Genomic DNA, 25249 nt, shown 5'->3' with positions numbered 1-25249 from the left:
CAAGGCAACTCTTTTTTTTTTTTTTTTTTTTTGGTTTTTCGAGACAGGGTTTCTCTGTATAGCCCTGGCTTCCTGGAGCTCACTTTGTAGACCAGGCTGGCCTCGAACTCAGAAATCCGCCTGCCTCTGCCTCCCGAGTGCTGGGATTAAAGGCGTGCGCCACCACACCCGGCCCAAGGCAACTCTTATAAGGGACAATATTTAATTAGGGCTGGCTTACAGGTTCAGAGGTTTAGTCCATTATCATCAAGGTGGGAGCATGGCAGCATCCAGGCAAGCATGGCTCAGGAGGTAAACACAAGACTGGCTTCTAGGCAGCTGGGACTAGGGTTTCAAAGCCTATGCCCACAGTGACACACTTCCTCCAACAAGGCCACGCCTACTCCAACAAGGCCACACCTCCAAATAGTGCCACTCCCTGGGCCAAGCATATCCAAATCACCACACAGAGGGACTGGGGAGAGCCATGTTTGGCATGCTGGGCTGGCTAGAGTCCCTTCAGTCTGTAAAGTGGAGCCACACACTTTCCACACAATACTTACTGAGTTTCCGTGAGGAGGCACGGAAGTGCTAGGATAATTTGGATGGTGCCTAGAATGATAGCTCCTCAGGCCGTTTGTCCTAGGGAAAACCTTAGCTGGGCGAGGCGGGCATGCCTCTAGAAAGTGGGTGAAATCTTGAAAGGATGTGTTTGGACCGGACCTGAGCACAGCCATGGGAAGGACCTCCCCCCGACCCCCTCCCTGTCCCCAATGCCCCAGACCCATGGCAAAGCCGCCTTCTGGTCCCAGGACAGCTACTGACCTACTGACCTTGTTTACAGAAAATTTCCCTGCAGTTTCTTCCTCTGGGATGTTTACAACCTGAGATTTGCCCTTGCAGACACCCCCTACCGAGATTAGCTAATCCTGCCTCCTACTCGCTGTAGAAATCGGTTCACTCAATTCAGAGTTAAACCAGTTTGAGTCGCTGCTGGTGTGTCTCCCACAGAGCGCCACACCCAGCCTATCTCAGTTTTGCTGTATCTGAATTTGTCTTTTATTTGTTCCCTCATTTCCCTATTCAGGCTTTTAGGATGTAGCCGCAGGGCTCACTCCTTTCAGGGTAACACTCAGGAGCACGGCTACTGAGGCAGGCTGATTTCTGTGAGCTGGAGGCCAGTCTGGTTTATATCCTATCTCAAAAAAAAAAAAAAAAAAAAAAGAAAGAAAGAAACAAAAAACAAAACCAAAAACAAGCCCCACTCCCAGCACCAAAAACAGACAGAACCCTGGCAAGAGTGGCTTGCTTCAGATAACCGCTTCTCCAGCCTTTTGTGTCTTCTAGAGAAGGCTTAAGCTACTCTGAAATAGGAGGGTGCACGTTGGGGAGCCGAATCTACATCATGGTGGGTGGAGGTTTTGAACCCTCACTGCTGGGTCATCTGTGTTCTGTAGATGTTCATTCACAGCTCAAATCCTGTGAACTCTGTTGTTGCAGGAGTTTAGAAAGAGCCCTGTGGTGTGTGTCCCATCCTTGGCCTGTCAGAGGAAGCCCGCTCATAAATGCTCCAGCTTCTGCCTTCTCAGGATTGCAGGATGGGGGGAGGCGGTGGGGGCATATTCTTTTTTTTTTTTTTTTTTTTTGGTTTTTTTTTTTTTAATATTTATTTATTTACTATATGTAAGTACACTGTAGCTGTCTTCAGACACACCAGAAGAGGGCATCAGATCCCACCTCCGGTGGTTGTGAGCCACCATGTGGTTGCTGGGATTTGAACTCTGGACCTTCGGAAGAGCAGTCGGGTGCTCTTACCCACTGAGCCATCTCACCAGCCCTGGTTTGGTTTTTATTAGTTTGGTTTTCTTTTTTTCTTTTTTTTTGAGACAGTGTTTCTCTCTGTAGCCCTGGTTGTCCTGGAACTCACTCTGTAGACCAGGCTGGCCTCGAACTCAGAAATCAGCCTGCCTCTGCCTCCCAAGTGTTGGGATTAAAGGCGTGTACCACCACCGCTGGGCAAGGGGGTGAGGCGCATCTTCTAGTCGGATATTCTCTCTCTGTCCTGGAAGGGTGATCTGAATCTGGGCTCTGGCATCTGTTAATGCTGTCTGGAGGCATCCGACTGGGAGATGTCAACAACAGAGATGTTTTAGAATGCTCAGAGGGGATCAACATGGAATTGAAAGTTTAATAACTCAGAAAATAAGGAGTTTTCAGGAAAGAGACTGGGCTTAAAATTTTAAGTAAATGAGGTCACATCTGTCCTTCTAGGCAGCAGCTAGAATTTGCAGCCGAGGGCCGCTGACGCCCACTCACGTGCCCAGCTTGTCCGGCTTACTGGGATGGCCTTGCTGGGTCCGGACATCCTTTTCTTCCTATCTCTGTTCCTAGTTCCCACCTCTCGCCTTCCGTCACAATTCCTGTCACATTTACACAAACCTCAGAGTGGTCTGCATCAAAATAACTGCCTTCTGACTCCTTTTGTGGGCTCTGCAAAGCAGGTGATTTGAGAAATTGGCCTGATCCGTTGCTGTGATCATCAGGCGACCAAGCTGGCATGGTATGGAATTAGAACACACAGTGCAGGGAAGGAGTGCAGCCCCACCCCCCACCCCCCTTTCTCCTCCAGTGGCAGAGAAGCCCATTGGTCCCCGTGCACGTGGAAGGTGGGGGAGTAGTTTTCTTCGGGGAAATTACTTTCAGCTTACTTTTATAACTTCTTTTCCCTTTTCCCTGGCAACATGCTTTAAAGCAGTTTTAGGTGTTTATGTTTTTCTCTATGACTTTTTTGAGGGATTGGTGGGGGGACTGAGCTCATTCATTTTCTTGAGAACTCCTTATTTTTTGAGTTAGTAAACTTTCAATTCCATGTTGATCCCCTCTGAGCCTTCCAACACATCTCTGCAAAGCACTCTACTTCAGAGCTAACTCCCCAGGTATCTTTTCTGTGATTTTTCAATGGCCAGATAATACTTCGCTAGTGAGGAGATGCTGTGATTTACTCAATACGGTTTTGGTTTGCTTTTTTGTTGTTGTTGTTATTCTAAGGAGTTGAGACAAGGTCTCACTTATACAGCCCAGGCTGGCCTCAAGTTCTTGATCCTTCTGCCTCAGTCTGCCAAGCAAGTGCTGGCCACCACCAAGCCTGTCTGATCTCTTGTTTCTTAATGGACGACCTCCTCCTCCTCCTCCTCCTCCTCCTCCACCACCACCACTCTTTTTTAGTGAGTTCCTCCCACGGTACAGTCTGCCACACCCACCCATCCTCACCCCATTCTCTCCTATTTGGATTGCTGCAGAATTTCTCTCTGCCCCAGGGTTACTTTGTGTGTCTGTGATGCAGACTAATGTTTGTTCCTCAGAAGAACAAGCCAGGTGGGCCCCAGAGGTCACTCTCTCTGTGGAGTCAGACTCAGCGTGCCCTCCTTGACTTGTACAATCCCAGGGCTTCCCACAAGTGAGGGCAGTGTGCATCAGTCTGGACCACCAAAAGTGAACACCAGGGATGGAGGGAAAGAGGAATGATGACTGTTGCCACAAGCAACAGGTGCGTGGGGGTGGGGGTGGGGGAAGGGGAATCCCCCAGGGGCCCGGTGCTCACAGCTATTCATTTTTAGTTGAGTGCAGAGACTGCTCTCAGGAAAATGCTGGATGTGTTTCAGGGACCTGACCCATGCTTAAGTCACTGCCCTAGGCAGTTAAGTCTGGATGACAGACTCCAGGTGCCCATCTGACCACACATAGCTCAACCTGGGTAGAACGAATCCATGCCATAAATGGATCCAAACCCATGATATTGAGGAGTATTTTGAAAGAAAAGGCTGGGGGAACCCCAAAACTGAGCCATTGAGATGGCTCAGGGGGTTGAGGCGCTTGCTGCACGAGCTTGGGGACCTGGTACCCACAGTGGAGGAGAGAACAGATTCACAAAGTTGCCGCATGACTTCCACACATGGGCCATAGTGCACCTGCCCACATACATCACACACACACACACGTTCACACGTGCACTGAGATCAGCAATGGTGGCTAATGACAATGGCGTAAGCTGAGCCCCTGGAGCTCAGACTCTGGCCAGGTGAAGGCTACCAGTCCTGCAGGGAACCTAGCAGCATGGCGTGAAGAATGAAACTTGGGTCAGCACCACGTTAGCAGACGTGCGTCAAAACTTCCAGAATCTCACCTCACGGTCTATTCTTTTGACACATTTAAGCGCAGTAAAACCTTGCAAGGAGGTTTCCACATGACAATTAGCACAACTCATGTTTAGGTATAGCAACATAGAAACTCCCCAGCAAAGTCAGCAAAGTACCCGTGTGACTCACCTCTACTGTAAGAATGTGTTCTGTTGATTGGTAAACCTTGCTCGGGGTAAGGGCCTGAGGAGGAAGGATTTATAACGAACATAAGGCTGGATTCTCTTGATGGAGAAAGCAGAGTGCACGAGGCCTCTTCTCACAAGAGGGCTCTCACTGAAAGACAAAACTCAGGGCCAAGACAAGGCTCGGGAAGATTCAGGAAGGCTGGCTCCATAGAACAGCCGAAAGATCACCAGGTTGTCAGGTGACAGACATCCACTCCAGCCTTCTGGGTGGCTGGGTGGCAGGAATTTGAAGCAAATAGCCCTGAGTGTTTAACAAGTCTGGTTCCCCCAATGCTTTCTCTAAGCTGTGCCTCCTACATCAGGGGGACAAGGTGACAGACCCTTGGATGGGCAGGGGTGCAGTTCTCCTTCCTCGCCCAGCTGACAAGTGACATTGATCCTTTTGGCTGCTCTGAAAACCTGCCGTGCATCGGTTCACATGCACGGCCTGCTGTCTGCCCTCCGTGCTCCTCACTCACCTCCGACACTCGGGAGTCATCAGTATGGGCTCATCCCTGCTCACTCCACCTGACTCCTGGGACACCCCCAGAGCCTGGCATGGCGTGAGGAGAGCACTGGAGGTTTGCACGAGGGTGGGGTGGGAGGGTTGAAAGATAGAGGGGCTTCCTGGAGTAGGAAAGACTCCGTCCGATTCTCCGACCATTCCTACTGAAAACCTTTTACTCCTCGAGGGCTGTATACCCAGTTTTCTAACTCCACTACCTATGTACTGGGGGACAGAGTGAAGACAACATGTTGATGGATACAGCGGACTGAGTTTCTCAGAGCAGTGGTAACTCCTTCATAGCCAGGCCTTGTTTTGCAGGCCATGGGAGAAGCCCTTCTTGTTCTGCTGCCTCCCTCCTACCTCGGGAAGCACCCCAGCTTGTGTTCAGCCTGGGCCAAGCCTGGCAGCCTCCTTTAGAGGCCACATTGAGCATCATGCTCCAAGGGCATGCATCTTTTGGGAGGACAACAGGAAGGACTAAATGCCACAGTGCCAGAAGATGAAGTGGAGTTAGTTTTGCTGAGCCTCCTCATGTGGGTGAGGTGTTAGGGCCAGTGAAGATGCAGAGACATGCAGCCACTCTGCCAGGATGGAGAATCTGGGGAGACTGATGGGGGGGGGGTTGGTGTCCAGGGCCCTAAATAGTGGTAGCAGGCGTTACGGATGCATTATGATGGGGAGCCTGGCCTGCACTGGTTTTCTGCAGTAGTCCTTTACAGGAACTCTCACTAAGCCTGTGGTCCACTTATGCCCAGACCGTGGTGCCAGGAGGCTGCCCTTTGCAGCAAGCAGCCTAAACCCTGCCTATTTCTGTCATTTCTGAGACCAGACAGAGAAAGAGTGGGTAAGGTAATTATAAGTTGAGCATTTACAGGCAAGGAATCTGATCCTTCCTTTAATTTCCTCCAGTCTAGAAAATGGAAAGCATTCAGATACTTACATCCAGACACAAATGCTGTGATTGACAGCTGCTTTGACTCCGAGTGGGGTCGAGAGAAGTATCTGCCCTGTGGCCGTGGGCATTAGGTTTTAAGACAGGCTGCCAATTGCCCACTGCTGCCCATCCTTCTAGAAGCTTCTTTTATGTCATCTTTAGCATGGGTGTAATGGGGAGAGAAGGAGAGGGATGAGGGGAAGTAGGACTCTGTTCCCCTACCTCTTCAGGAGCCAAGCGGACAGGCAGAGTGGTCTTTGGGCAATATGATGCTGAGCCCGTCACGGGAGGAAAAAGCGAGGACCTCCGGAAGCAAGCCTGAGCAGCCAAGTCCTTTTACTGGAACACACGCTAAATGGTCACTGAGACAGAAGTGAAGGAATCATATCAATTCAGATGTGGAAAAGACAAGGAACATAAAAAGGAATTTGTCAGTACTAAGAAAAAAATACATGCATGCATATATATGATCCAAATATCCATCAAATGGAGATGACCCTTTGATGGTATGGTATATAGCTATGTAAAGAAATATACATCAATATAAAGTATATATTTTTTAATGCTTTAAGATTTATTTTATTTATTTTATTCATGTGTTTTTGTGCACCACATGAATGTCTAGTGCCTTTGGCAGTCAGAAGAGGGTGCTGGATCCCCGTGACCTGTAGTCATGGCCGATTGCGAGCTACCACATGGATGATAGCAGTTCATCTGGGGTCCTCTTCAAGAACAACGTGTGCTCTTAACGGCTGAGCCATCTCTTCAGACTCTAAAGGATAATAGTTGTGTAAAAGTTTTGAACAAGACTGTATGTTTTTGCTGGTTATATGCACACAACCCTTTATCAAAAGTCTGAGTGAGTCGCCCCTGGGTTCATTGGTGACAGTCTGAGGAGATGAAGAGGGAATTGGTATTATAATCAGAAGAGTTCGTGAGACCCTGATTAAAAACAAAAACTCCAAGTGGAGCTGGTGTTCAGCACAGAATAAGGAGCTCGGTGTCTCCAGTGGTTCCAGGCTGTGGTTTAGCAGCTTCAGCACTGGGAGCAGAGACCCACCCAGCCCATAAACAGGAGCTGAGTGTCCGTGTGGACTGGCCGTGTGCTGGGTCACTGGGCAGTGCAGGTGTCAGGGACATAAAGTCATCTGGGGCAAAGTGAATCATTGATGGTTACACCTTCTTAGAGGTGGCATTAATAATTTAACATTTATTAATCATCTCTAGGCCATTTCTATTTTGGGTACCTACTGGAGGAGATTCACTTTTTTTTTTTAAAGACTGAAAAGATGAATGGGTGATACTCTTGCCCTTGAGTCTCTCAGTAGGTAGGCCTCCTGTTGGTTCTTTCTACCCTTAATTTGGTATCCTTGTTTCTAAAGCCTTGCCCTCTGCTCTGTCTTCCAGTTGCCCCTAGAGCAATGATTTAGAAATATGAATCCAATCCGTCTCCCTGTTTACCTCCCTCAACTCCCTGGTCCTGGAGGAAGATTATTAATATGTCCCTCAGTGCCCTCTCCTAACTGAAATGGAAGTGCCCTGAAGTCACAGGAGAGATCTAGGCTGGCTTCCTGCTCAGCCTGGAACAGCAGTGATGCTGTCCTGTGTCAAGTTCCACCCCACATCCTTTGAGACATAGTCCAGATACACCCTTACCCCCCAGCTTCTAGGAAGCTTTTTGGACAAGGCTGGAGGGATTTCACCTGGTACCCCACTGCCAATCATATAGTATAGTATAGTAGTCGCTGTCATTTCTATTGGGAATACCAACTTAGGTGAAACCATCTTATTTATCCTTCCCTCACATTTGTGCCTTAGTGCCTGTCGCATGATCGGCTCTGAAACCACAGTGAGGGAGAGGGGAGCCTCTGCACTGGTTAGCTTTGCTGCGTAACAAAGCACTCCAAGACTCAGCAGCTTACAGCAGAGTTGGTGGATTGGAAAGTTTGGGATAAGCATAGTAGGTGTGGCTGAGGCCTTAGCTAGGGAGGACCACCCCTAATCCCAGTACCCTCTTTTCTCACCTCCTCTGCTCATGTTTTCTTCTGAAGGGACAGTTGTGAGACGCATACAGGTCCATGTGCCTGTGGCATTACACAGTGATCCTCGGCTATCCTTGCACACACACACACACACACACACACACACACACACCCATCATATCTAGAGCCTGGTTAGTGCAGGTGCCTCTAGCCCCACTTGGCTCACCCTCCAGTCAGTCCTTGCTGCAGGCTCTGCCTCTGCACTGTCCCAGCACCAAGTGTGTGTAACTCAGAACTTGCTGTGAAGGTCAAGTCATCAGTGCAGAATATGTAGAACAGTGTCACATACTGTCCAGGGCTCTATGTGGCCAGCTGACACAAGTGTGTCTGCCTGTGCCCTGACCTGGAAGGGGTCTGACACACTTCCGGAGCCTTGGCTAAGGCTCACAGTTGAGACCACTCCCCGTTGCAGTCACCGATGTGTTGGTTTTAACACCCTTTGTGCCCTTTGCTATCCGGAGACTGTATGTCTTGAAGCTGGCCTGGTTTAGGTTCCCCTGGACACTTCGGGCTCTCTGAGTGCCCCACCATTTCCTTTAGAGCAAGCTAGGCTAAGGGGCAGATGGACAATTTATCACTTATCTCGGAGATTCACCAAGCCACGGCGCCGGGGAAAGCCATTAGTCATGTTCGGTGTCATGGAGAAAGTTACTTAACCTTGAAGGCCATTTCCTCCTCGGGTAAGTGTGGCTGTAATGACATCAACCTCATTCAATCGAGGAGGAGTCCAGGTGAGGTGATTCTCGGAGAGCTGTGAGGGCAGGCCCTTCACCGGCCTCATTCATCTTCATCTTCAAGTGCCATGTACTTGGTGCTAATCTAAAAACTGAGGGGAAACAAGAAAATGGAGAACAGGAGACGTCGCTGATCTTGTAACAGGAGAGAGGCAGCCCTGCCCTCACCACTCGGCCGCTCAGTACAGTGTTGTGAGTGCCTCGTTACTTTGCAGGGACAGGGCTCCAACACATTCTCACTATGTACATATGCTCTGTGTATCTTTTGCATCTTTAACCCGAAGTGAAACGTTATGTTCCCTTTAATACTTCTATACTTAGAGCTTTCACGAGACCCATTTTTAGATCAATATGTCATATTGGTAGGAGATGAAATTTTAAAATACTCATTTGTTGGTTTTCAAGTATTATTTGTTCTCCAGGGTTCCCCAGGAAACTGGTACATCATGCCCATGTTCTATTTCTATACATGTATGTATGTATGTATGTGCAGGTATGTGTGTGCATGTGTGTGTATGCACACACCTGGATGTCAGAAGTTAACCTCCGGTGTTGTTCCACAAGCACCACCAACTGTTTTGTTTTTTATTTTAAATTCTATTTTATGTCTATGGGTGTCTGTGCACCATGTGGGTGCCTGGTGTCTGCGGATGTCAGAAGAGGTTTTTGGATTCCTTGGAACTAGAATTAACAGATGGTTGTGAGCCGTCATGTGGATGCTGGGAATTGAACTCAAATCCTCTAGAGAGCAGCCAGGGCTCTTATTACTGAGCTAGCTCTCTGACCCCCATCAGCTGTGGTTTTTTTGAGATAGAGTCTCTTACTGGCTTATAGCTCACCAAGTAGGCTAGACTGCCTGGCCAGCAAGGCCCAGCGATCTGCCCATCTCTACCCCCAGAGCTGGGGTTTAAAGTGGGCATTCCCTTGCCAGGGCAGTGGTGGCACACGCCTTTAATCACAGCACTCGGGAGGCAGAGGCAGGTAGATTTCTGAGTTTAAGGCCAGCCTGGTCTACAGAGTAAGTTCCAGGACAGCTAGGGCTACAGAGAGAAACCCTGTCTCGAAAAAACAACCAATCAAACAAACAAAAAATAATAATAAAGTGGGCATTCCCACAGCCAGCCTTCTGTTTGTTTGTTTGTTTTTGTTTTTTTTTTTTTTTTCAAGACAGGATTTTTCTGTGTAGCCCTGGCTGTCCTGGAACTTACTCAGTAGACCAGGCTGGCCTTGAACTCAGATTTTTTTCCATTTTGTTTTCAATGTGTGTTCTGAGGATTAAAATTGAGTCCTCACACTTAGTGGCAAGCACTCTGCTGGCTGAGCCATTACCTGAACCCTGTTCCCATATTCTAGGTAGTCTGGTCTGTCAGTGTGCCTGAGTCACACGTGGAAAAGGATTTAAGAGTGGGGCTGGCGCTCCAGTTGTACTGCAAACATTTCGCTGATACAGCTGTCACTTGAGAGCCATGTTCCCATGGCCTACTTGTTTGAGTCGTGCTCAGTCATACATCTTGAACATAAAACAATGGATTCTGTAAGAAGAGGTGTATGTCTCTGAATCCTAAGTCATGTTTCAAGAAATGAATGCGAGGTGTGTTGGCTGCTCCCTGGTCATGAACTAGCTGAATCATGTCACCCTGAGCCAGGCTCACTAGGACTTTAACATAGCGAAGCTAATTAGGTGACTGATAGCAGCTGAGACAGATAACTTCACCTGCCCAGAGGCCATGGCTCTCTGGGGCCTTGAGTAGTTCTTTTGAGGGTCTTTTGAAATACATAGGCTTTCCTCCTAGAATATATAACTATGCATATGATGCAGTCATACATTTAATCTTAGGCTTGGAAGGAGGATATGTATGTATGTATGTATGTATGTATAGCCTCAGGATGAGTTAGCTCTAACTAATAACAACAAATGTTGACATTTCAGAGCAGTGGTGGGGTATGGGTGGGGTGCCTCTGTGACTCACGAATTTAGTAGTATTTCAGGCTTGGAGGCCCTCAGGAAGCAACAGCCCAGATCTTCTCAAGGCCAGCTGGCATGGGAAAGATTGACTAGGGTTGGAAGATCTACTCTTGGTGGCTCTGTCCACTGCTAACAGGTTAGTGTCAGCTAGTGGCACCAAGCCTCAGATGGCCCCCATCTGGCTGCTTTGATGTCCTCACACAGACTATGTGGTCTGGGAAAGCAGGCAGATCCACCCTCAGAAGCTAAGTGCATGGTTTCTGCATTTCCTATTTCCCCACAAGTCAGCTGAACTCAGGATGTCAGGCAAAGTATGGAGCCCCCAGTGCAGGGCCTTTGTGCCTGCCTTGGGCACCACCCTCCTGGCACGTTGTGTTTATGAACCTGGAAGGCATCCTTATCTACCACTGAGGGGTTCTTTTTCTCCTCTTCTTAGTTTTTTTTTTTTTTTAAGGTGGTATCACTGTATAGCCCTGACTTGCCTGGAACCAGCTGTGTAGGCCAGGCTGGGCCTCAAAATCAGAGGTTCTCCTATTTCTGCCTCTGCCTCTGCTTCTGGGAGTGCTGGGATTAAAGGTGTATAACACCGTGCTTGGCCATCACTGAAGGTTTCTGAGTACGGTTTTGTTACATGGGCATGCATCATTGAATCAGTGGCTATTGGTGACCAGACGTAGTGTCCAGCCCCTTTCCTGTTCCTGTAGGTCTGCGTTGGAGCTGAAATTCCCAACCTGCAATTCATGGCCAACTTTGGCAATGCTAAAGAGCTACCTTGAGTCATCTCATTAGCACAAATTCTGATGTCGAGGTTCACAGGATACAGGAGCGTCTTGTCATTCATAGTGCAAGGGAGTTAGGAGCTCAGGTCTTAGGGCATGGACTAAGTGTCTATATAAGTGAAGCATATGTATATTGCATATATATGCATACATGGATTGCATGCAAATGCTTTTTATACTATACTAGTAGCTATAGAAGAAGTTTTATACAGCAGTTAGGCGTCGTTTGTATTTTGGAGTAAAGCTTTGGTTCACACGCCTTGCAGAGGAGTGCAGTATAAAAAGGGAAATAAAATTACCTGTCCTGTGGCCCAGGGTTTACCTTCTAGTCCTTTCTACAGATGAGACTGGGTCTTTTCTCACTGCAGAAGTGGCATTTGCCTATTAAAGAGCAACCCGAAGGGTACAGAATGTCTGAAGTTATAATGGTTATTTTTTTAAAGAAACAGCCCTCACAGGGAGGACCCTACTGCTGTAGACTAAGGGAGGTGGTCCAGCAACTGCCGTGGGCAAAGTTGGGGACCTGGTCTGTTTGAAGGCAGCAGAAATTAGCATTGCAGAGACTTCCCGGGACATTGAAGAGTTTGATGTGAAAGGAGAATTGGTCTGTTGAAAATAAATTCACTTTATCTCTGTGTCAAGCTGCACTCGCTGTTGCATATGGTGGTGCATGCCTGGAGTCCCAGCATTTGAGAGCCTGAGCCAGGAGGATTGCCAGAGGTTCAAAACCAACACTTGTGTATAACAAGACCCTGTCTGGAAAAGAAAACAAACAAAGACCCACTTTCTAAGAACAGCCCTGTTTTTCAGGGATGAAGAGCCATTTGTAGGGTGGGAGGGAAATGACAGTGATAGTTAACCAACCAACAGGTATGGCTGGCTGTGGCTAAGAGCGGACAGTTTGTTTATTCATCAGGACTGGTTGTCATCTGCTTCTGGCCTGCATGAGTTGCTCTGACCCAGCTGCCCTGGCTCATCTAGGCCACTCAAGACTGTTTTTCCTGTGTGTGTGTGTGGTATAGGATCCATGCTTGTGTAAGATCTGTGAGCTGAATGCACTGTGGTTAAGCTCATTATCAGATTGCATCAGATGGGGGCCAGCTGTTTTCTTTGGACAAGAGGAGAATGGCACTTTGTGAAATCCTCAAAACTGCGGGCTTAAAACTGTTGAGAGCTTTCACTTAGATGTGTCCATTCATTTGGGAACCTGGGTGGTCGACATTGTAAGGCTGACCTCTCTTTCTGTCTCTGTCTCTCTCTCTGTCTCTGTCTCTCTCTCTCTCTGTCTGTCTCTCTCCCTCTTCCTCCCCTCTCTCTGTGTGTATGTAGATACACATGCAAGTGTGCATGTGTGTATATACACTTGAGGCCAGGATTCTTCCTTGAATGTCTTCCTTGATTGCTTTCAGCTTTAACGCCTTTGAGACAGGACCTCTTACTGAGCCTGGAGCTCACTGATTGAGTCTGCTAAACTAGCTGCACCTGTCTGCACCTTCCCAGCAAGGGGAGAGATGTGATCAGCCAAGATGTGGCACTCCCAGGAGGCTACTGCCACGCCCCTGAACAGTTACTGACCAGGATCGGCTGCCTTAGCCTGTTTGAGACATGGCATCTTTTTATTGTGTACTAATTGTGTCTTAGTCCCCAAGTCAGGGCCTTTATAGACATCTTATTCAATCTTTTCTCTCTTGCACTTGGGGACACTGAGGCTCATAGTCCCTGTCACTTATCCAAGGTTTCAGTTGGTGGATAACAAAGCCAGCATTACCAAGTGGTCCTCTCTGAAGTCCTTTCTGTAAGATGAGGCCAAGGTCTGGAGACAGATCTGTATGAAGAAGACAAGCTTCAGATGCTCTTTCTGCCATGCGTGGCTGTCCCTGGTATCTGCCACACCCAACAAACAGAGAGATGTCTCGCCCATGTTTGAGTGGCATAGGGGTAGTCAGTGCTGTGTTGATTCCCAAATCTGTTTTCTATTGCTGTAACAAAGTACCTAAAGTGGAGTGTTTTATTTTAAAAGGAGGGTTTTTGTTTCTTAGCCCACAGGTAAAGGCCAAAGAATGTTGGTTGGCCCTTGTGTTCTGCTTATGGTGAGGGCCTCCTTGACTTTGTCACTACAAGGCAGATGCTATCCTGGCAGGAAAAGGTGCCGTCTTATGGTGAGGCAGGAAGCCAGGGATGGAGGATTTGAATATGTATGTGTATGTGTGTATGAACCCTTGTGAGACACACTTAGACCTTGCCCAAAGAAGCGTTGAAAATGACATGGGATGAGAAACTTGGATCTCCGTATTTAATTTTTGCCCTTGCAAGAGGATGCAGCGGGAGGGACGTGGGGAGGGTAAGCAGAAGGAGACCTTGTTTCAGATCTTCCTGCGCACTGTCCCTCTCTGCTTTGTCAGCTGGTGGGACTCTGCACGCCTTCCCACTCCTGGTCACTCCTTGGAAACTGGCAGCCGTGGCAGGATCTGCTTGCCTCTCTTTCTACAGGGAAAAAGGAGGTGCTCCTTAGGATAGGATGGAAATAAAATACAGTACCCCTCCCAAGCCCTGCCCCAATAAAAAGATTCAATGGCTTTCTTGGGCCAACCCTGCTAATCATGGGAGAAATGTTTAATTTCAGCCAGATTACAAGGCGGCTGCTTTTATTTGTTTTTGCCTGGATTTGTGCCAAGGACTCAACTTTTCCTGTTCATTTTATTAAAAAGTTTATAAACAGCATTAATAAATAGATATAAAGCTGCCGTATAAATGACAGCGAGCCCAAATGAAATTCACAAGGGTCAGTGTTGAATAAGTAACAGAGCCATGTCCTTGCGCGATCAAATTCCCATATATGCAAATTAGACACAGAGCTTTACCACGCTGTTTTAATTAATATTTATAAATCACAAAGTGCCTTGGAAAGGGCCAGTAACCTACTTATACTGCCATCATGTCACACAAATAACAAATCCTCTGGGGACTGCTGTCTGTTTTGCATTCAGTCAGAAAAGTAAGCAGGTTGCTGTGTCTGTCTCCCCTTAGGTGTGGTGTCAGCGCAGCGACAGGTCACCGTCCAGGAAGGGCCCTTGTACCGCACAGAGAGCTCCCACATCACCATCTGGTGCAACGTGAGTGGTTACCAGGGTCCCTCTGAGCAGAACTTCCAGTGGTCCATCTACCTGCCCTCTGCTCCTGAGCGTGAAGTACAGATCATTAGCACGGTGGACTCTTCCTTCCCGTACGCCATCTACACCCAACGAGTCCGCGGTGGGAAGATCTACGTGGAGAGGATCCAGGGCAACTCAGCCTTACTTCACATCACAGACCTGCAAGCCCGGGATGCCGGCGAGTATGAATGTCACACCCCCAACACCGATGAGCGCTACTTTGGGAGTTACAGTGCCAAGATGAACCTAGTGGGTAAGTGACTCTGCCTCCACATGGCCAGTGTCAGGCCCGAGTCCCTCATGTTACCATGTGCTTTTGTTGCCTATCAATATGATTCCCCAGATACCTTAGAAACCCGCATGAGGGAGCATGAGTGACCCTGAATCCTATGTACACTTGTGAACCCTGGATGGCTAAGGCTGACACATGGAAAGTTCTTGTGCAAACATCAATCACCACAGTGGTTAAGCAGACCTTTGCTGGTGAAAGGCAAAATGAATTTATCAAGGCAAGATCCAGGTGTGATGGCTTCATGCCTATAATCCCAGCATCCAGAAGGCTGAGGCAGGGACTACCCTGTGACAAGGACATTTGTGGGTGATAATTTGAAGATGTGACTTGGAAGGGAAAGTGGGTGAGACCAGCAGGAAGAGAGGCAACACCCTAGCAAGGGCAAAACTCCCAGCGTGAGGCGACAGTAGACACACAGGGACAGGAGGATCGTTACAGGAGTGCAGTAATGTGAGTGAGGGGAATCTCAGGGGAGTGTCTGCTCAGATAACACACAGTGAGTTCCAGATGCTCAGAGGGGAGAGACAAGAAGCAGGGGGTAGGACCATTTTGAGGTATCACAGGTGATTTTAGTGAACCACCCAGGCGGTTTGTCAGACAGCGGTAATGGCTCTTTTTGGGAACAGAGACAGACAGTAGCTTGTGACTGAAGCTGCCCATGTACAGTGTGTTCTTTAATTTCCTTGTCGGTAGATAGGAGTTTAATGAGCGAAAGCTTTTTCAGCAGGCCTGTTCTGTTCTTCGGGTAGACAGGCACTGGAATATTTCTTCTTAGAGCATCCACCACTATGCAAAGACTTATTTTAATGTGACGTAATCAACAAACAAGCGTCCCTGTTTTGGGATGTAATTCCCTGGACTCCACCCCTCAGGAGCCATTCCTGGGTCAGAAGTGAGGTTGAGCTATCTCAAAGTGATACCCAACAAGGAATCTTATTAGATGTCAACAGTTGTTCTTACACAGTATTCTCAGAGAGCTCTTCTCATACATTTTCAAAATAAAATCCACCTTTGCTCTGAGCGTCATTAAAATCCCAAGCAAGTGTCAGTGCCAAAAAATACTCTCTTAGCTACCACAACAGAAGAGTATACTTAGGTTTATATGCCTTTTGGGGTTATGTGTGGCCCTGGATCAATTGTCAGAGGCTGCCCCTGTTGTGGCGTTAACAGTGGCTTCTGTGTGGAGTGAGTCTCAGATTCTATAGCACCGTAACCTTCCTCCGTGGGAACATTCTATGTTACAGTGATCCCAGATTCTCTGCAGACCACGGCTGTCCCCCAGACTCTGCACAAAGTGGAACAGGATCCCCTGGAGCTCAGCTGCGAAGTGGCCACTGAGACCATCCAGCACACCCATCTCTCAGTATCCTGGCTGCGGCAGAAGGGTGGCGAGAACCCTGTGGAGGTCATTTCGCTGAGCCGAGACTTCATCCTGCACTCTAGCAGCGAATATGCCCAGAGGCAGAGCCTGGGCGAGGTGCGGCTGGACAAGCTGGGGAGAAGCACCTTCCGCCTCACCATCTTCCACCTGCAGCCTTCCGACCAGGGCGAGTTCTACTGCGAGGCTGCGGAGTGGATCCAGGATCCAGATGGCTCTTGGTACGCCATGACCAGGAAGCGCTCCGAGGGTGCAGTGGTCAACGTCCAGCCCACTGGTCAGTGTCCCTCAGCTTCTTGTCCTTTACCTGGTGGGGAGTCAGATGCTAGGAGGTTGTGGGGATGCCTTGTTTGATGACCATAGCAATATGGTAGGGTTTTGAGTGAGGTTAGAGATAGTTGTAGCCTAGGCTGAAGAAAACAGGCACATAGACCCAGCTTCCAACGAGCTGCAGACAGCTGCCCATACTGGCCTCTGCTCATTGCCATGTTTGCTCTACTAGATGGTGTCGTATTTTATCTTGAATAAAACTTTTTTTAATGAGAGATTTTTTTCAAAAATAAAATAAAAAAGGGACTGCAGAGATAGTTTAGTGGTCAAGAGCATTTGTTGCTCTTGCAGAGGACCCAGGTTCAAGTCCTAGCTCCTACGTGGTGGTCCACACAACTATTCCTAACTTCAGTACCAGGGTCTCCTTTGCTCTCTTTTGATCTCCGAGCACACATGTGATGCACACCAGCAGGCAAAACACACATAAAAAGAGTACATCGTTGTTTAAAAAATTTTTAAAGTGAGTGATTTTATAGAAAATCTTGGTCTCATGACTCTGGGTTCTTATTCCTGTTAGCCATGGATGCCACCCGTGTGATGATGTGTCAGTTACAGAGGACATTTGAGATGATGAGCGTTTTCTGTTGGACGCATGAGACAGTGCGCTAAGGAGATGTTAGCGCACCATTATTTTTATATTAATATTTCTGCCATTTTAAACAAGGCTTCTGAAGTGCTTTAACACACATTGTCATGTCTGTAAGGCAAGTCACAATGGCATCCACACATTGTGGGTGAGCATGCTGGATGCAGAGTACCCTGTGGTGTGACCCCAGAGTGTGTGCCATGTGGCCAGTGTGGAGTATTAGGTCCTGCTATGGACACTTTGTCAAGGGAAGACCTGGGTAGGTTTCCCAAGGGGGAAAGAATAGTATGTTTAGAGCTGAGGTAATGGTGGTGGTTGTAGAAAATTTTAATCCCAATCCGGGTTTTCTACCCCACCTTGGTTATTTAGTTTGGTGGCCTGGCACACTGCACTCCCCACAGCTTCTTTTGATGTCTCCTGTGACTCTATGTTCGCCCCTAGTTCTTGTGCCTACAGGGTTCCAATTTTGAACTGACAGCAGTTGTTGATGACATTGGCTGAGCTTGGGCAGGTTCTCAGGCTAAGCTGTGGGTCTGACTTGGTTGGAGGGCAGTCATAATACAGTTACCGAGGTGGCTGTGGAGGGCTTTTTCTCTTCTCTGATGAGGAGAATGAAGCTTTTATGTTATAGGCGGTAGTACTCCTGTCAGAACCTGCCTGTCTCTTGTCCTCCTTGTCCTGGTGGTCAGTTGCCTTGGTCTGTGCATGGTACTCTGACATTTGAGACAATGCTTCAGAGTCACCAAATAGTAAACTTTGGAACACACCCCTGAAGTCCCTGTTCAGAGACTCCTGGGCGAGGCTGGGAAGCTGTGTCTGAAGTAATCCCTGGTCTTTCTTCACCTGTCTACATTTTATCTGACACAGCTCTGAAGGGGGCAGGGCTTATAGGATCCTCCGGACACCTAATGGATGTGAGAGCAAAAGAAGATTGGATCATGGTGAGAGGGCAGTCTTGATCCACACTTAGGACTCAGAGCTCTTACTGGCTTCTGAATCTTCTAATATTAAGAAATTTACCCAAGAGGCTTTAGTTCCTGTTTATCGGTTTCCTTACTGGTTGGTTTTAAGATCAGTGTCAAAAAAGTCTGGGCCTAATTTCCAGTCTTAATGCTTTTAAATTAGGTTGCATCAGCTAATCTTCTTTATTTTAATCTTACCAATTTGGAATTAGGACATTTGAATTTGCCCTGTAAATGTATCCAGACTGAGCTAAGAAAGGAAAACTCTAATGGAAGTGAAAAAATGTTGATAGCTTCACTGTGTGTTCCAGTTCAGACTGAGGAGTTGCAACTCCACCTTGGAGTCTGTTTCTTCATGTTTATTTTAATAGACATTAGTCTTTACAGCACTGAAGGTGTCGTGCGAGGCATTCGGGGATGCCAAGATGCACGGCATCACTCTGTGCACTTAAGGTGCTAAGTGCTGTGTGAATACTGAAGGCTGTTTTTGCTCTATGTTTTCTCTGGATAAGATGGCTATTACAACAGATCTAGGAATTCTAGTTCCTCAGTAGACTGGAGCTGTGTCAAGGTTGAGCAGACAGCCACAGGAAGTGGGGAAGGGCGTCAGACATTCAGAAGCTGGTGGGCAGAAGAAAGTCACGTGACTTGATGGTGGGTTCTTGGTTGAGCAGTAGAGAAAGAAGGGCACTTGCAGCTGGGAGCTGGGAGGTAGAACATGAGCTGGACTCTGTGGGCCAGGAGTCTCTTCTTGGCGCTTTAGGAGGTCTGTGGGGGTGTGCCTGAGAGGTACACGTGGATGAGTGTACTTGCTCACTCGTGTGTGTGTGTGTGTGTGTGTGTGTGTATGTGTGTGTACCAGTGGGAAAAGGCGAGAACCTGTGAGCTCCTCTCTTGCTTCAGCCAGATAGTTGCCCTATTGAGCAGTGAAAGTTTTACATGAAATAAAGGAGGCCCCTCTCCTTACACCTCCTGAAGAACTTTCAATATGCACACTGGAGGGAATCCCTTTAGTCAGGGATTAGCCACCTGAGTGGGTAATTTAGGAGGAAGAGCTCAGAGATGTGGAGGAGGGGGACATGTGGAAGTTGGTGAGAAAGGTTGGGTTAGCAGTCAAGAGAAAGGGTTGTAAAGAACTCATTTGGCCAGGCTGTGGTGGTGGCCTGGGAGGTGAGACTGGGTGCCAGAGGCAGAAGGAGAGAGAGGTGATGGAGGAGGCCAGCTGTTTGGAAGTCATCGTGGTTCCCTGACCCCTGGCTGAGAGGGCTTTGATCTGTCAGGAAGTTTGGGTGATACAGGGAGGAGCTAGTTCACTGGCAAGAAAAAAACATCTGGCTCAAGCGACTGGCTTGTGTGGGATGGAGGAGATAAAGAAAAGGCACGAGGAGATAAAGGATAGACACTGAGCTGGATTGGAGCGGAGAAGTGCGTGCTTGGCTCACATGATCAGTTTCCACAGGAAAAGATTACTCTTACGTGCTTGAAGTGTGTGATGGATGGGTTGTGGATGGCCGAGGCATGGATCCAAAGGTGATAGTGATAGCCTGGAATGGCCACAGAGGAAGGGCTGTTGTGGTTGAGGTTAATGAATGTCAAGAAAGTTCACACACCACTGTGATGTGATTGTTTCCTCTCCATATTCTCTGCAAGGAACATAGCTAGAACTGGAAGGAGTTAGGAGCTGAAGCCTCCCACACAGCAGGGAGAGATGAGGCCACTTCCTCCTAGTCTTAATTCCTCTTCCTGTTCCTCACTTCCACTGTGAGTGCCTCCTGACAGATCCCTGTTGGTCTAACAGTGCGAGTGCTAAGCAAAAATAAACAGCCTGGATTTGGCTGGTATTCTGGTATTTAATGGGTTGGCTTGGACTCAGATATCCTTGGCTAAAGTTGGATTTTCTCTCAAGATGAATACGGAGTCTTCACTGTAGTTACTGTCAGGAAGGTCAGGGGAATAGGATTTCCTGAAGCAGTTTGGTAGGTTGCAGCTCTTATTTGCCCAGAATGCATCCAGTTTGTTTGTGTTCCCAGACAAAGAGTTCACCGTGCGTCTGGAAACAGATAAGAGGCTGCACACGGTGGGTGAGCCGGTGGAGTTCAGATGTATCCTAGAGGCTCAGAACATTCCCGACCGGTACTTTGCTGTCTCCTGGGCCTTCAACAGCTCACTCATTGCCACCATGGGGCCTAATGCTGTGCCAGTCCTCAACAGTGAATTTGCCCACCGCGAAGCCAAGGGACAGCTTAAGGTGGCCAAAGAGAGTGATGGTGTCTTTGTGCTGAAGATATACCACCTCCGCCAGGAAGACAGTGGCAAATATAACTGCAGGGTGACTGAGCGGGAGAAGACTGTCACTGGCGAGTTCATAGACAAGGAGAGCAAGCGGCCCAAGAACATCCCCATCGTCGTGCTCCCCCTCAGTAAGTAGAAGCGCGCCACTTACTAGTTTCTGGTGTGGTGACTAGTGACATCGTGGAAAAGTGGGAGAGAGACTAGGTATAGGCAGAAGGGGCAGAATTTGGGGGTTAAGCTGACCAGAGAGGAGGCCTCTCCACCCCCTCCATCCATGCCAGGTCTGCAGAGCAGCAGGGGCATGTCTTGGGCTGCAGAGGGTACCCATACTTGAGCTCAAGCAGCTCAAGCTGGTGTAAGACATCAGCCTTGCCAGCTCAGTTAGGAGTAAGACCAGGAAGTCATTTGCACCTTTGGGAGAATTAAATCCCAGAAGTGGGCAGAGGCCTGCCTTGAAATCTTACTTAAGGAGAGCTCAACTCTTATGGGAGGACTTGAACATCATCAACTGCATTATTAAGAAGGCTTTGCCATCTGGGTTCTTCCAGGTATCAATGCAGGCCTTTCCCTAATTGTCTCTTCTGTACTGAAATTGCATTGTTAAAAGTCAGTGGGTGCACACAGCGTTAGGTTCATCCTAACACACACATACATCAGTCAGTGGATGGGCTCTATGTCTTCCTGGGATGTGCTAGGAGAGCTTGGACCTCTCAAGGCTGTTCCAGGGACTCAGCCTCCATGGGCAATGCAGTGTCTGGATGGGTGGAACCCTTTTCTGGGACTTCAGAGATGAACAGTGTGTATGCATGCCGTGTTTAAATATCCATAGTGTTAAGATTAACTTATTAATCTTCTTTCTCTCACAGTTCTATTTTTAGCAGAAAGTTAATCAAAACTTACAATGCTCTGATTTTAAATAAGATGGTCCAGTGTAAGAACTAACCTTTAACCTTTCCTCAGCTCCCAGGACTGTGCCTCCTCTTAGCCTTGTCATTGGTTTCTTTACATTTTTATTTACACATTTATTTATTTGAAATGTTTCTCTGTTGTTGAAGTCTAAAATAGAGGAGGCTTGTTTTCTGTCATGCTTATTATATTTTGAACGAACACACACACACACACACACACACACTCACATATACTCGAGTAACCTTCAACTCTTTCTTGTGCTTTCCTCGCAATGCATGATGCTTTGCATAGAGTAGGTGCTTGCTAAGTATCTGTCTAGTTGAAACTACTGGATTGAATGCCCACTTTATACTATTTTCCTGTGCCTGCCATAATCACAGACTCTGTACCTTGAGACTAATTCCTCGTTGTTTAAGAAGGATGGCATGAGGGGCAGCCACACTGTTTGCTTCCTGTATCTTTTGTACTAAAAGATTTCCCCCAGCCCTTCCGAGAACTTGTTTGATGATCTGTGGCCTGCTATATTGCTTTTCCAGCAGATAACTGGGTAGTTAAAGTCCCCCAGCAGCACCAGATCCTGCCCCAAGGCCACTTGGGTAAGTCTACTGAAGAACAACAATCAATGGTAATGGTGATAACGCCCTGGATTTTAATGGCACCTTTCCTCCTAAGAACCCAAAGTGCTTCTGCATAGATGATCTCTCTGCTCCCAATCCTGCAATCCTGTACAAGCCAGTGTTGCATCCATCTTATGAATGGAGACGTCAGAGCACACGCAAGGAAGTGTCTGATCCGGTTTTTCACTTTGTGGTTGAGCTCGGCAATTGCATTAGGGAACACTCGCTCTAACTCCGAACCCGCTGCTCTGTGCTTAGCCTGGACCCCGCCAGCAGCCTCCTGATTGGAAATTTCATTTGTGAACACACACTCAGGTTTTCATTAGTTCTGTCCCAGTCTTCATTCAGTCTGGAGGAGATGACCTTGTAGGCTACCTTTTTACAAGCCTGGGAACCTGTGTAAATAGTTACAGTGGGCTACACAGCACCAGGTCTCTGTTTGTCCATGCTTCGGCTGCCAGAGGGTTTCCGTTCTTCCTAGGTTTTCCAGGCTTTCTCCAAATAGCCATCTAGAATGTCCATAAGAGTCTGCTGTTGTGACAGGAGGGCACATGACTGATGTCCTGCAGGCCACTCGTCTGTGTAAGACAGACGGAAAGGTTTGCTTCCTCGGTGCTAAAATTGCCTTCTGAATCTCTCAGCTTGAGGTAAAATCAGTGAGGAAGGATACTGAGTATGATGGCGAGCACAGGCTGGACTCAGCGGTAGAATGTCTCTCTGCAGAGCATTCCGGAAGCCTTCGGTTCAGCCCTCAGTACTGCTCCGCCTTCCTGCCTCATCCCCTCGGTGTCACGACCCTAAGGAGGCACTAGCAGGATCTCAACTTTGCACATGATAAATTGAAGGCTCCGCTAATAAGAATACCAAAATCCCGCAGTCGGGAGGCAGTACAGCCAAGCTGCAGACCATTTCTGCCATGGGCAGTGGCTCTACAAGAGCCTTGTCCTGGGCAGGCTGTCCTGAAGATTGCTGTGCCCATCTTGTCCAGACCCCGTTCCTGTGAAACAAGCGCAGCATTGCTCTCTATGACGAAGGCTAGGTGCTGAAGCCCTGTGCTCATCTTTGCTGTTTCTGCCTGTGGGGGACAATTAAGGGGGAGAAGAATAAAGTAGATCCGAACGCTGCAGTAATCGGGTGCGCTTCTCGATCTGGGGCTTGACTTAATCAATTGTGAATGTTGCCTAGAAAATTGGATCCAAATTGATTATGACACTATGTATTGTGTTAATTCTTATGAACTCATTGAACTCAATATAGGTAATTATACAGAATAACATATGCATAATTAAGAAAGTGTTAGCCATGCTGTTTGTGAGAGCCGAAATATCCCGAAGTATGATAAATCAGTCATGACTGTGGATACCACATTTTAAACACATACTGTGTCCTGCACAATCTGTATGCATTGTCTCGTTTGCTGTTTAATCTTTTGTGGGTTAAAAATAGCATCCTCCAGAAGAAAAAGCTGAGGCTTGTAGAGTTTAGATTATCCCCTCAACTGAGATCAGCTATCCAAAGGCATGGCAAAGGCTAGACTGAGCTAGGGAGGGAGTGGAGTTCTTACCCCCACCTTTGTTTGGCAGACTGTCAGGGTAGAGAGCAGAGGTGCCCCAGGCTGAGTGGGTCTCAGAGGAGAGCACTGGACAGTGAGCCACTGGCCATGGCTCATGCTTCTCTATTAACGAAAGCATGAAACTGCTCTCCACACACTCTGTGAGACTAGACCATCTGTGCCCCATTTTACACACACACACACACACACACACACACACACACACACACACACACACCGTCTTCTGAATACTTCCTGACATTTTTTTTTCTACTTCCTAATAATTCTCTGAAGGATTCAAATGGCACGCTGAGGATGCGTATAGCTTTGGTTTGACTCTTGTAGCTTCAAGTGGTAGAAGATTGAGGGGCAGTAGGGTTTGGGAGTTCCTCACGCTGAAACTCCAAGCCAGAAGCCCTGAGCTGCCGATGAGCAGGTCACCCATAAATAATTTTTTGTCATAAACACCATGTCATTGTATCATATTCTGTTTCTGATTTACTTTTAGGCCTTAGTACCTCATTATCCCAACCCACTACCCAAAGCAAAGGGTATTCTCAGCTACCAGATCTAGGGAGCAGTGCCCAGTTCCAACCAGCCAGACCTTACAACAGCAAGTTGTGGTTCAAAACAAATCAGAGTTTTTGAGTCCTTTGAGCTTCACTGTCAGAATCATGGGATTCGGTTTGCACTCTTCTTCCTGCATCCTGGAGACGGTAAACCCCCAGTGTGGCCCTCTCTCTTCTCCCCAGAAAGCAGCATCTCCGTGGAGGTGGCCAGCAATGCCAGTGTCGTCCTTGAGGGTGAGGACCTGCACTTCTCCTGTACTGTCCGCACAGTGGGCAGGCTGCAGGCCCGCTTCTCGGTCATCTGGCAGCTCGTGGATAGGCAGAACCGCCGCAGCAATGTCATGTGGCTAGACCGGGACGGCACCTTGCAGCCTGGCTCAGCATACTGGGAGCGCAGCAGCTATGGAGGCATCCAGATGGAGCAGGTGCAGCCCAACTCCTTCAGCCTGGGCATCTTCAACAGCAGGAAGGAAGATGAGGGCCAGTATGAGTGCCACGTGACGGAGTGGGTTCGGGCCGTAGATGGAGAGTGGCAGATTGTGGGAGAGCGCCGCGCCAGTACCCTGGTCTCTATCACAGCCCTTGGTGAGTGAGCAGTAGGACTGTGGCAGAAATTTTCCTGTCGGACTCCTTCCTATCTCATCAGCGTTCTGGTTGGAGGGTCTGGGGAGCCATCAGTGGCTAAAGCGCTTACTGGGCAAGCATGAGGATCTGGCCGTGAGGTTCACAGGACCCAAGTAAAATGTTGAGTAGGCTTGGCGTCATGCCTGTAATTCCAGTCTCAGAGGCAGACATGGGCTCTTTAGAGCAAGCTAGCTGTCAGGACCAGCCACACCAGTGAGCTCTGAGTTTGATTGAGAGACCCTGCCGCAGCAAGTAAGGTGGAAGAATAAAAAGATGACAGACTTGGGCCTACGCATGCACATATATGCACGTGCAAACATGCACCTACAAACATTCATATACATATATGTGCATTATACACACACACACACACACACACAGCAAAAAGACAAATTCTGATTGGAGATGATAGTATCTTCCAGAGGGTTTCTCTGAAGGGACTCTATGGTAATATGCGCAGGGTTTCAGGGGAACTAACAGCAGGTGGTGGAGCACAGGGAACTAGTGACATTGGGGAGCTGTTACCACCAACCAGCAGGAGCATGGCTGGGACAGCATTGGCCTGGAAGAGGGGAGTGACTGGGTACAGGGACAAGTCTCTCCAGTTCACAGGGTGTCTTGCCCAGCTGCTCACAGCTCAGCCCTGCAAAAGTGTGGCTGAACAGGATGGAGATCTCATTG

General features: G+C 48.1%; 1 protein-coding gene across 6 annotated transcripts in view; it reads left to right on the top strand.

Annotated features, from left to right (window-relative positions):
- The window catches only part of Igsf3 (immunoglobulin superfamily member 3), an 87448-nt gene that overhangs the window by 34762 nt on the left and 27437 nt on the right, over positions 1 to 25249 (top strand). For 4 of the 6 annotated variants that reach the window (XM_085835610.1, XM_029475384.2, XM_085835611.1 and 1 more), the window contains 5 exons: positions 14333 to 14710; positions 15994 to 16404; positions 20036 to 20425; positions 21743 to 21802; positions 24128 to 24529. In XM_085835610.1, the coding sequence (XP_085691736.1) occupies positions 14333 to 14710; positions 15994 to 16404; positions 20036 to 20425; positions 21743 to 21802; positions 24128 to 24529 (1641 nt within the window). The remainder of the gene's footprint in view (positions 1 to 14332; positions 14711 to 15993; positions 16405 to 20035; positions 20426 to 21742; positions 21803 to 24127; positions 24530 to 25249) is intronic. The other 2 variants (XM_085835612.1, XM_085835613.1) reach the window with 2 other exon arrangements.

This window comes from Mus caroli, unplaced genomic scaffold (assembly GCF_978045245.1).
Source record: "Mus caroli unplaced genomic scaffold, Mus_caroli_1 scaffold_3, whole genome shotgun sequence".
Lineage (NCBI taxonomy): Eukaryota > Metazoa > Chordata > Mammalia > Rodentia > Muridae > Mus > Mus caroli.
This window is presented reverse-complemented; position numbering and strand designations above follow the sequence as displayed.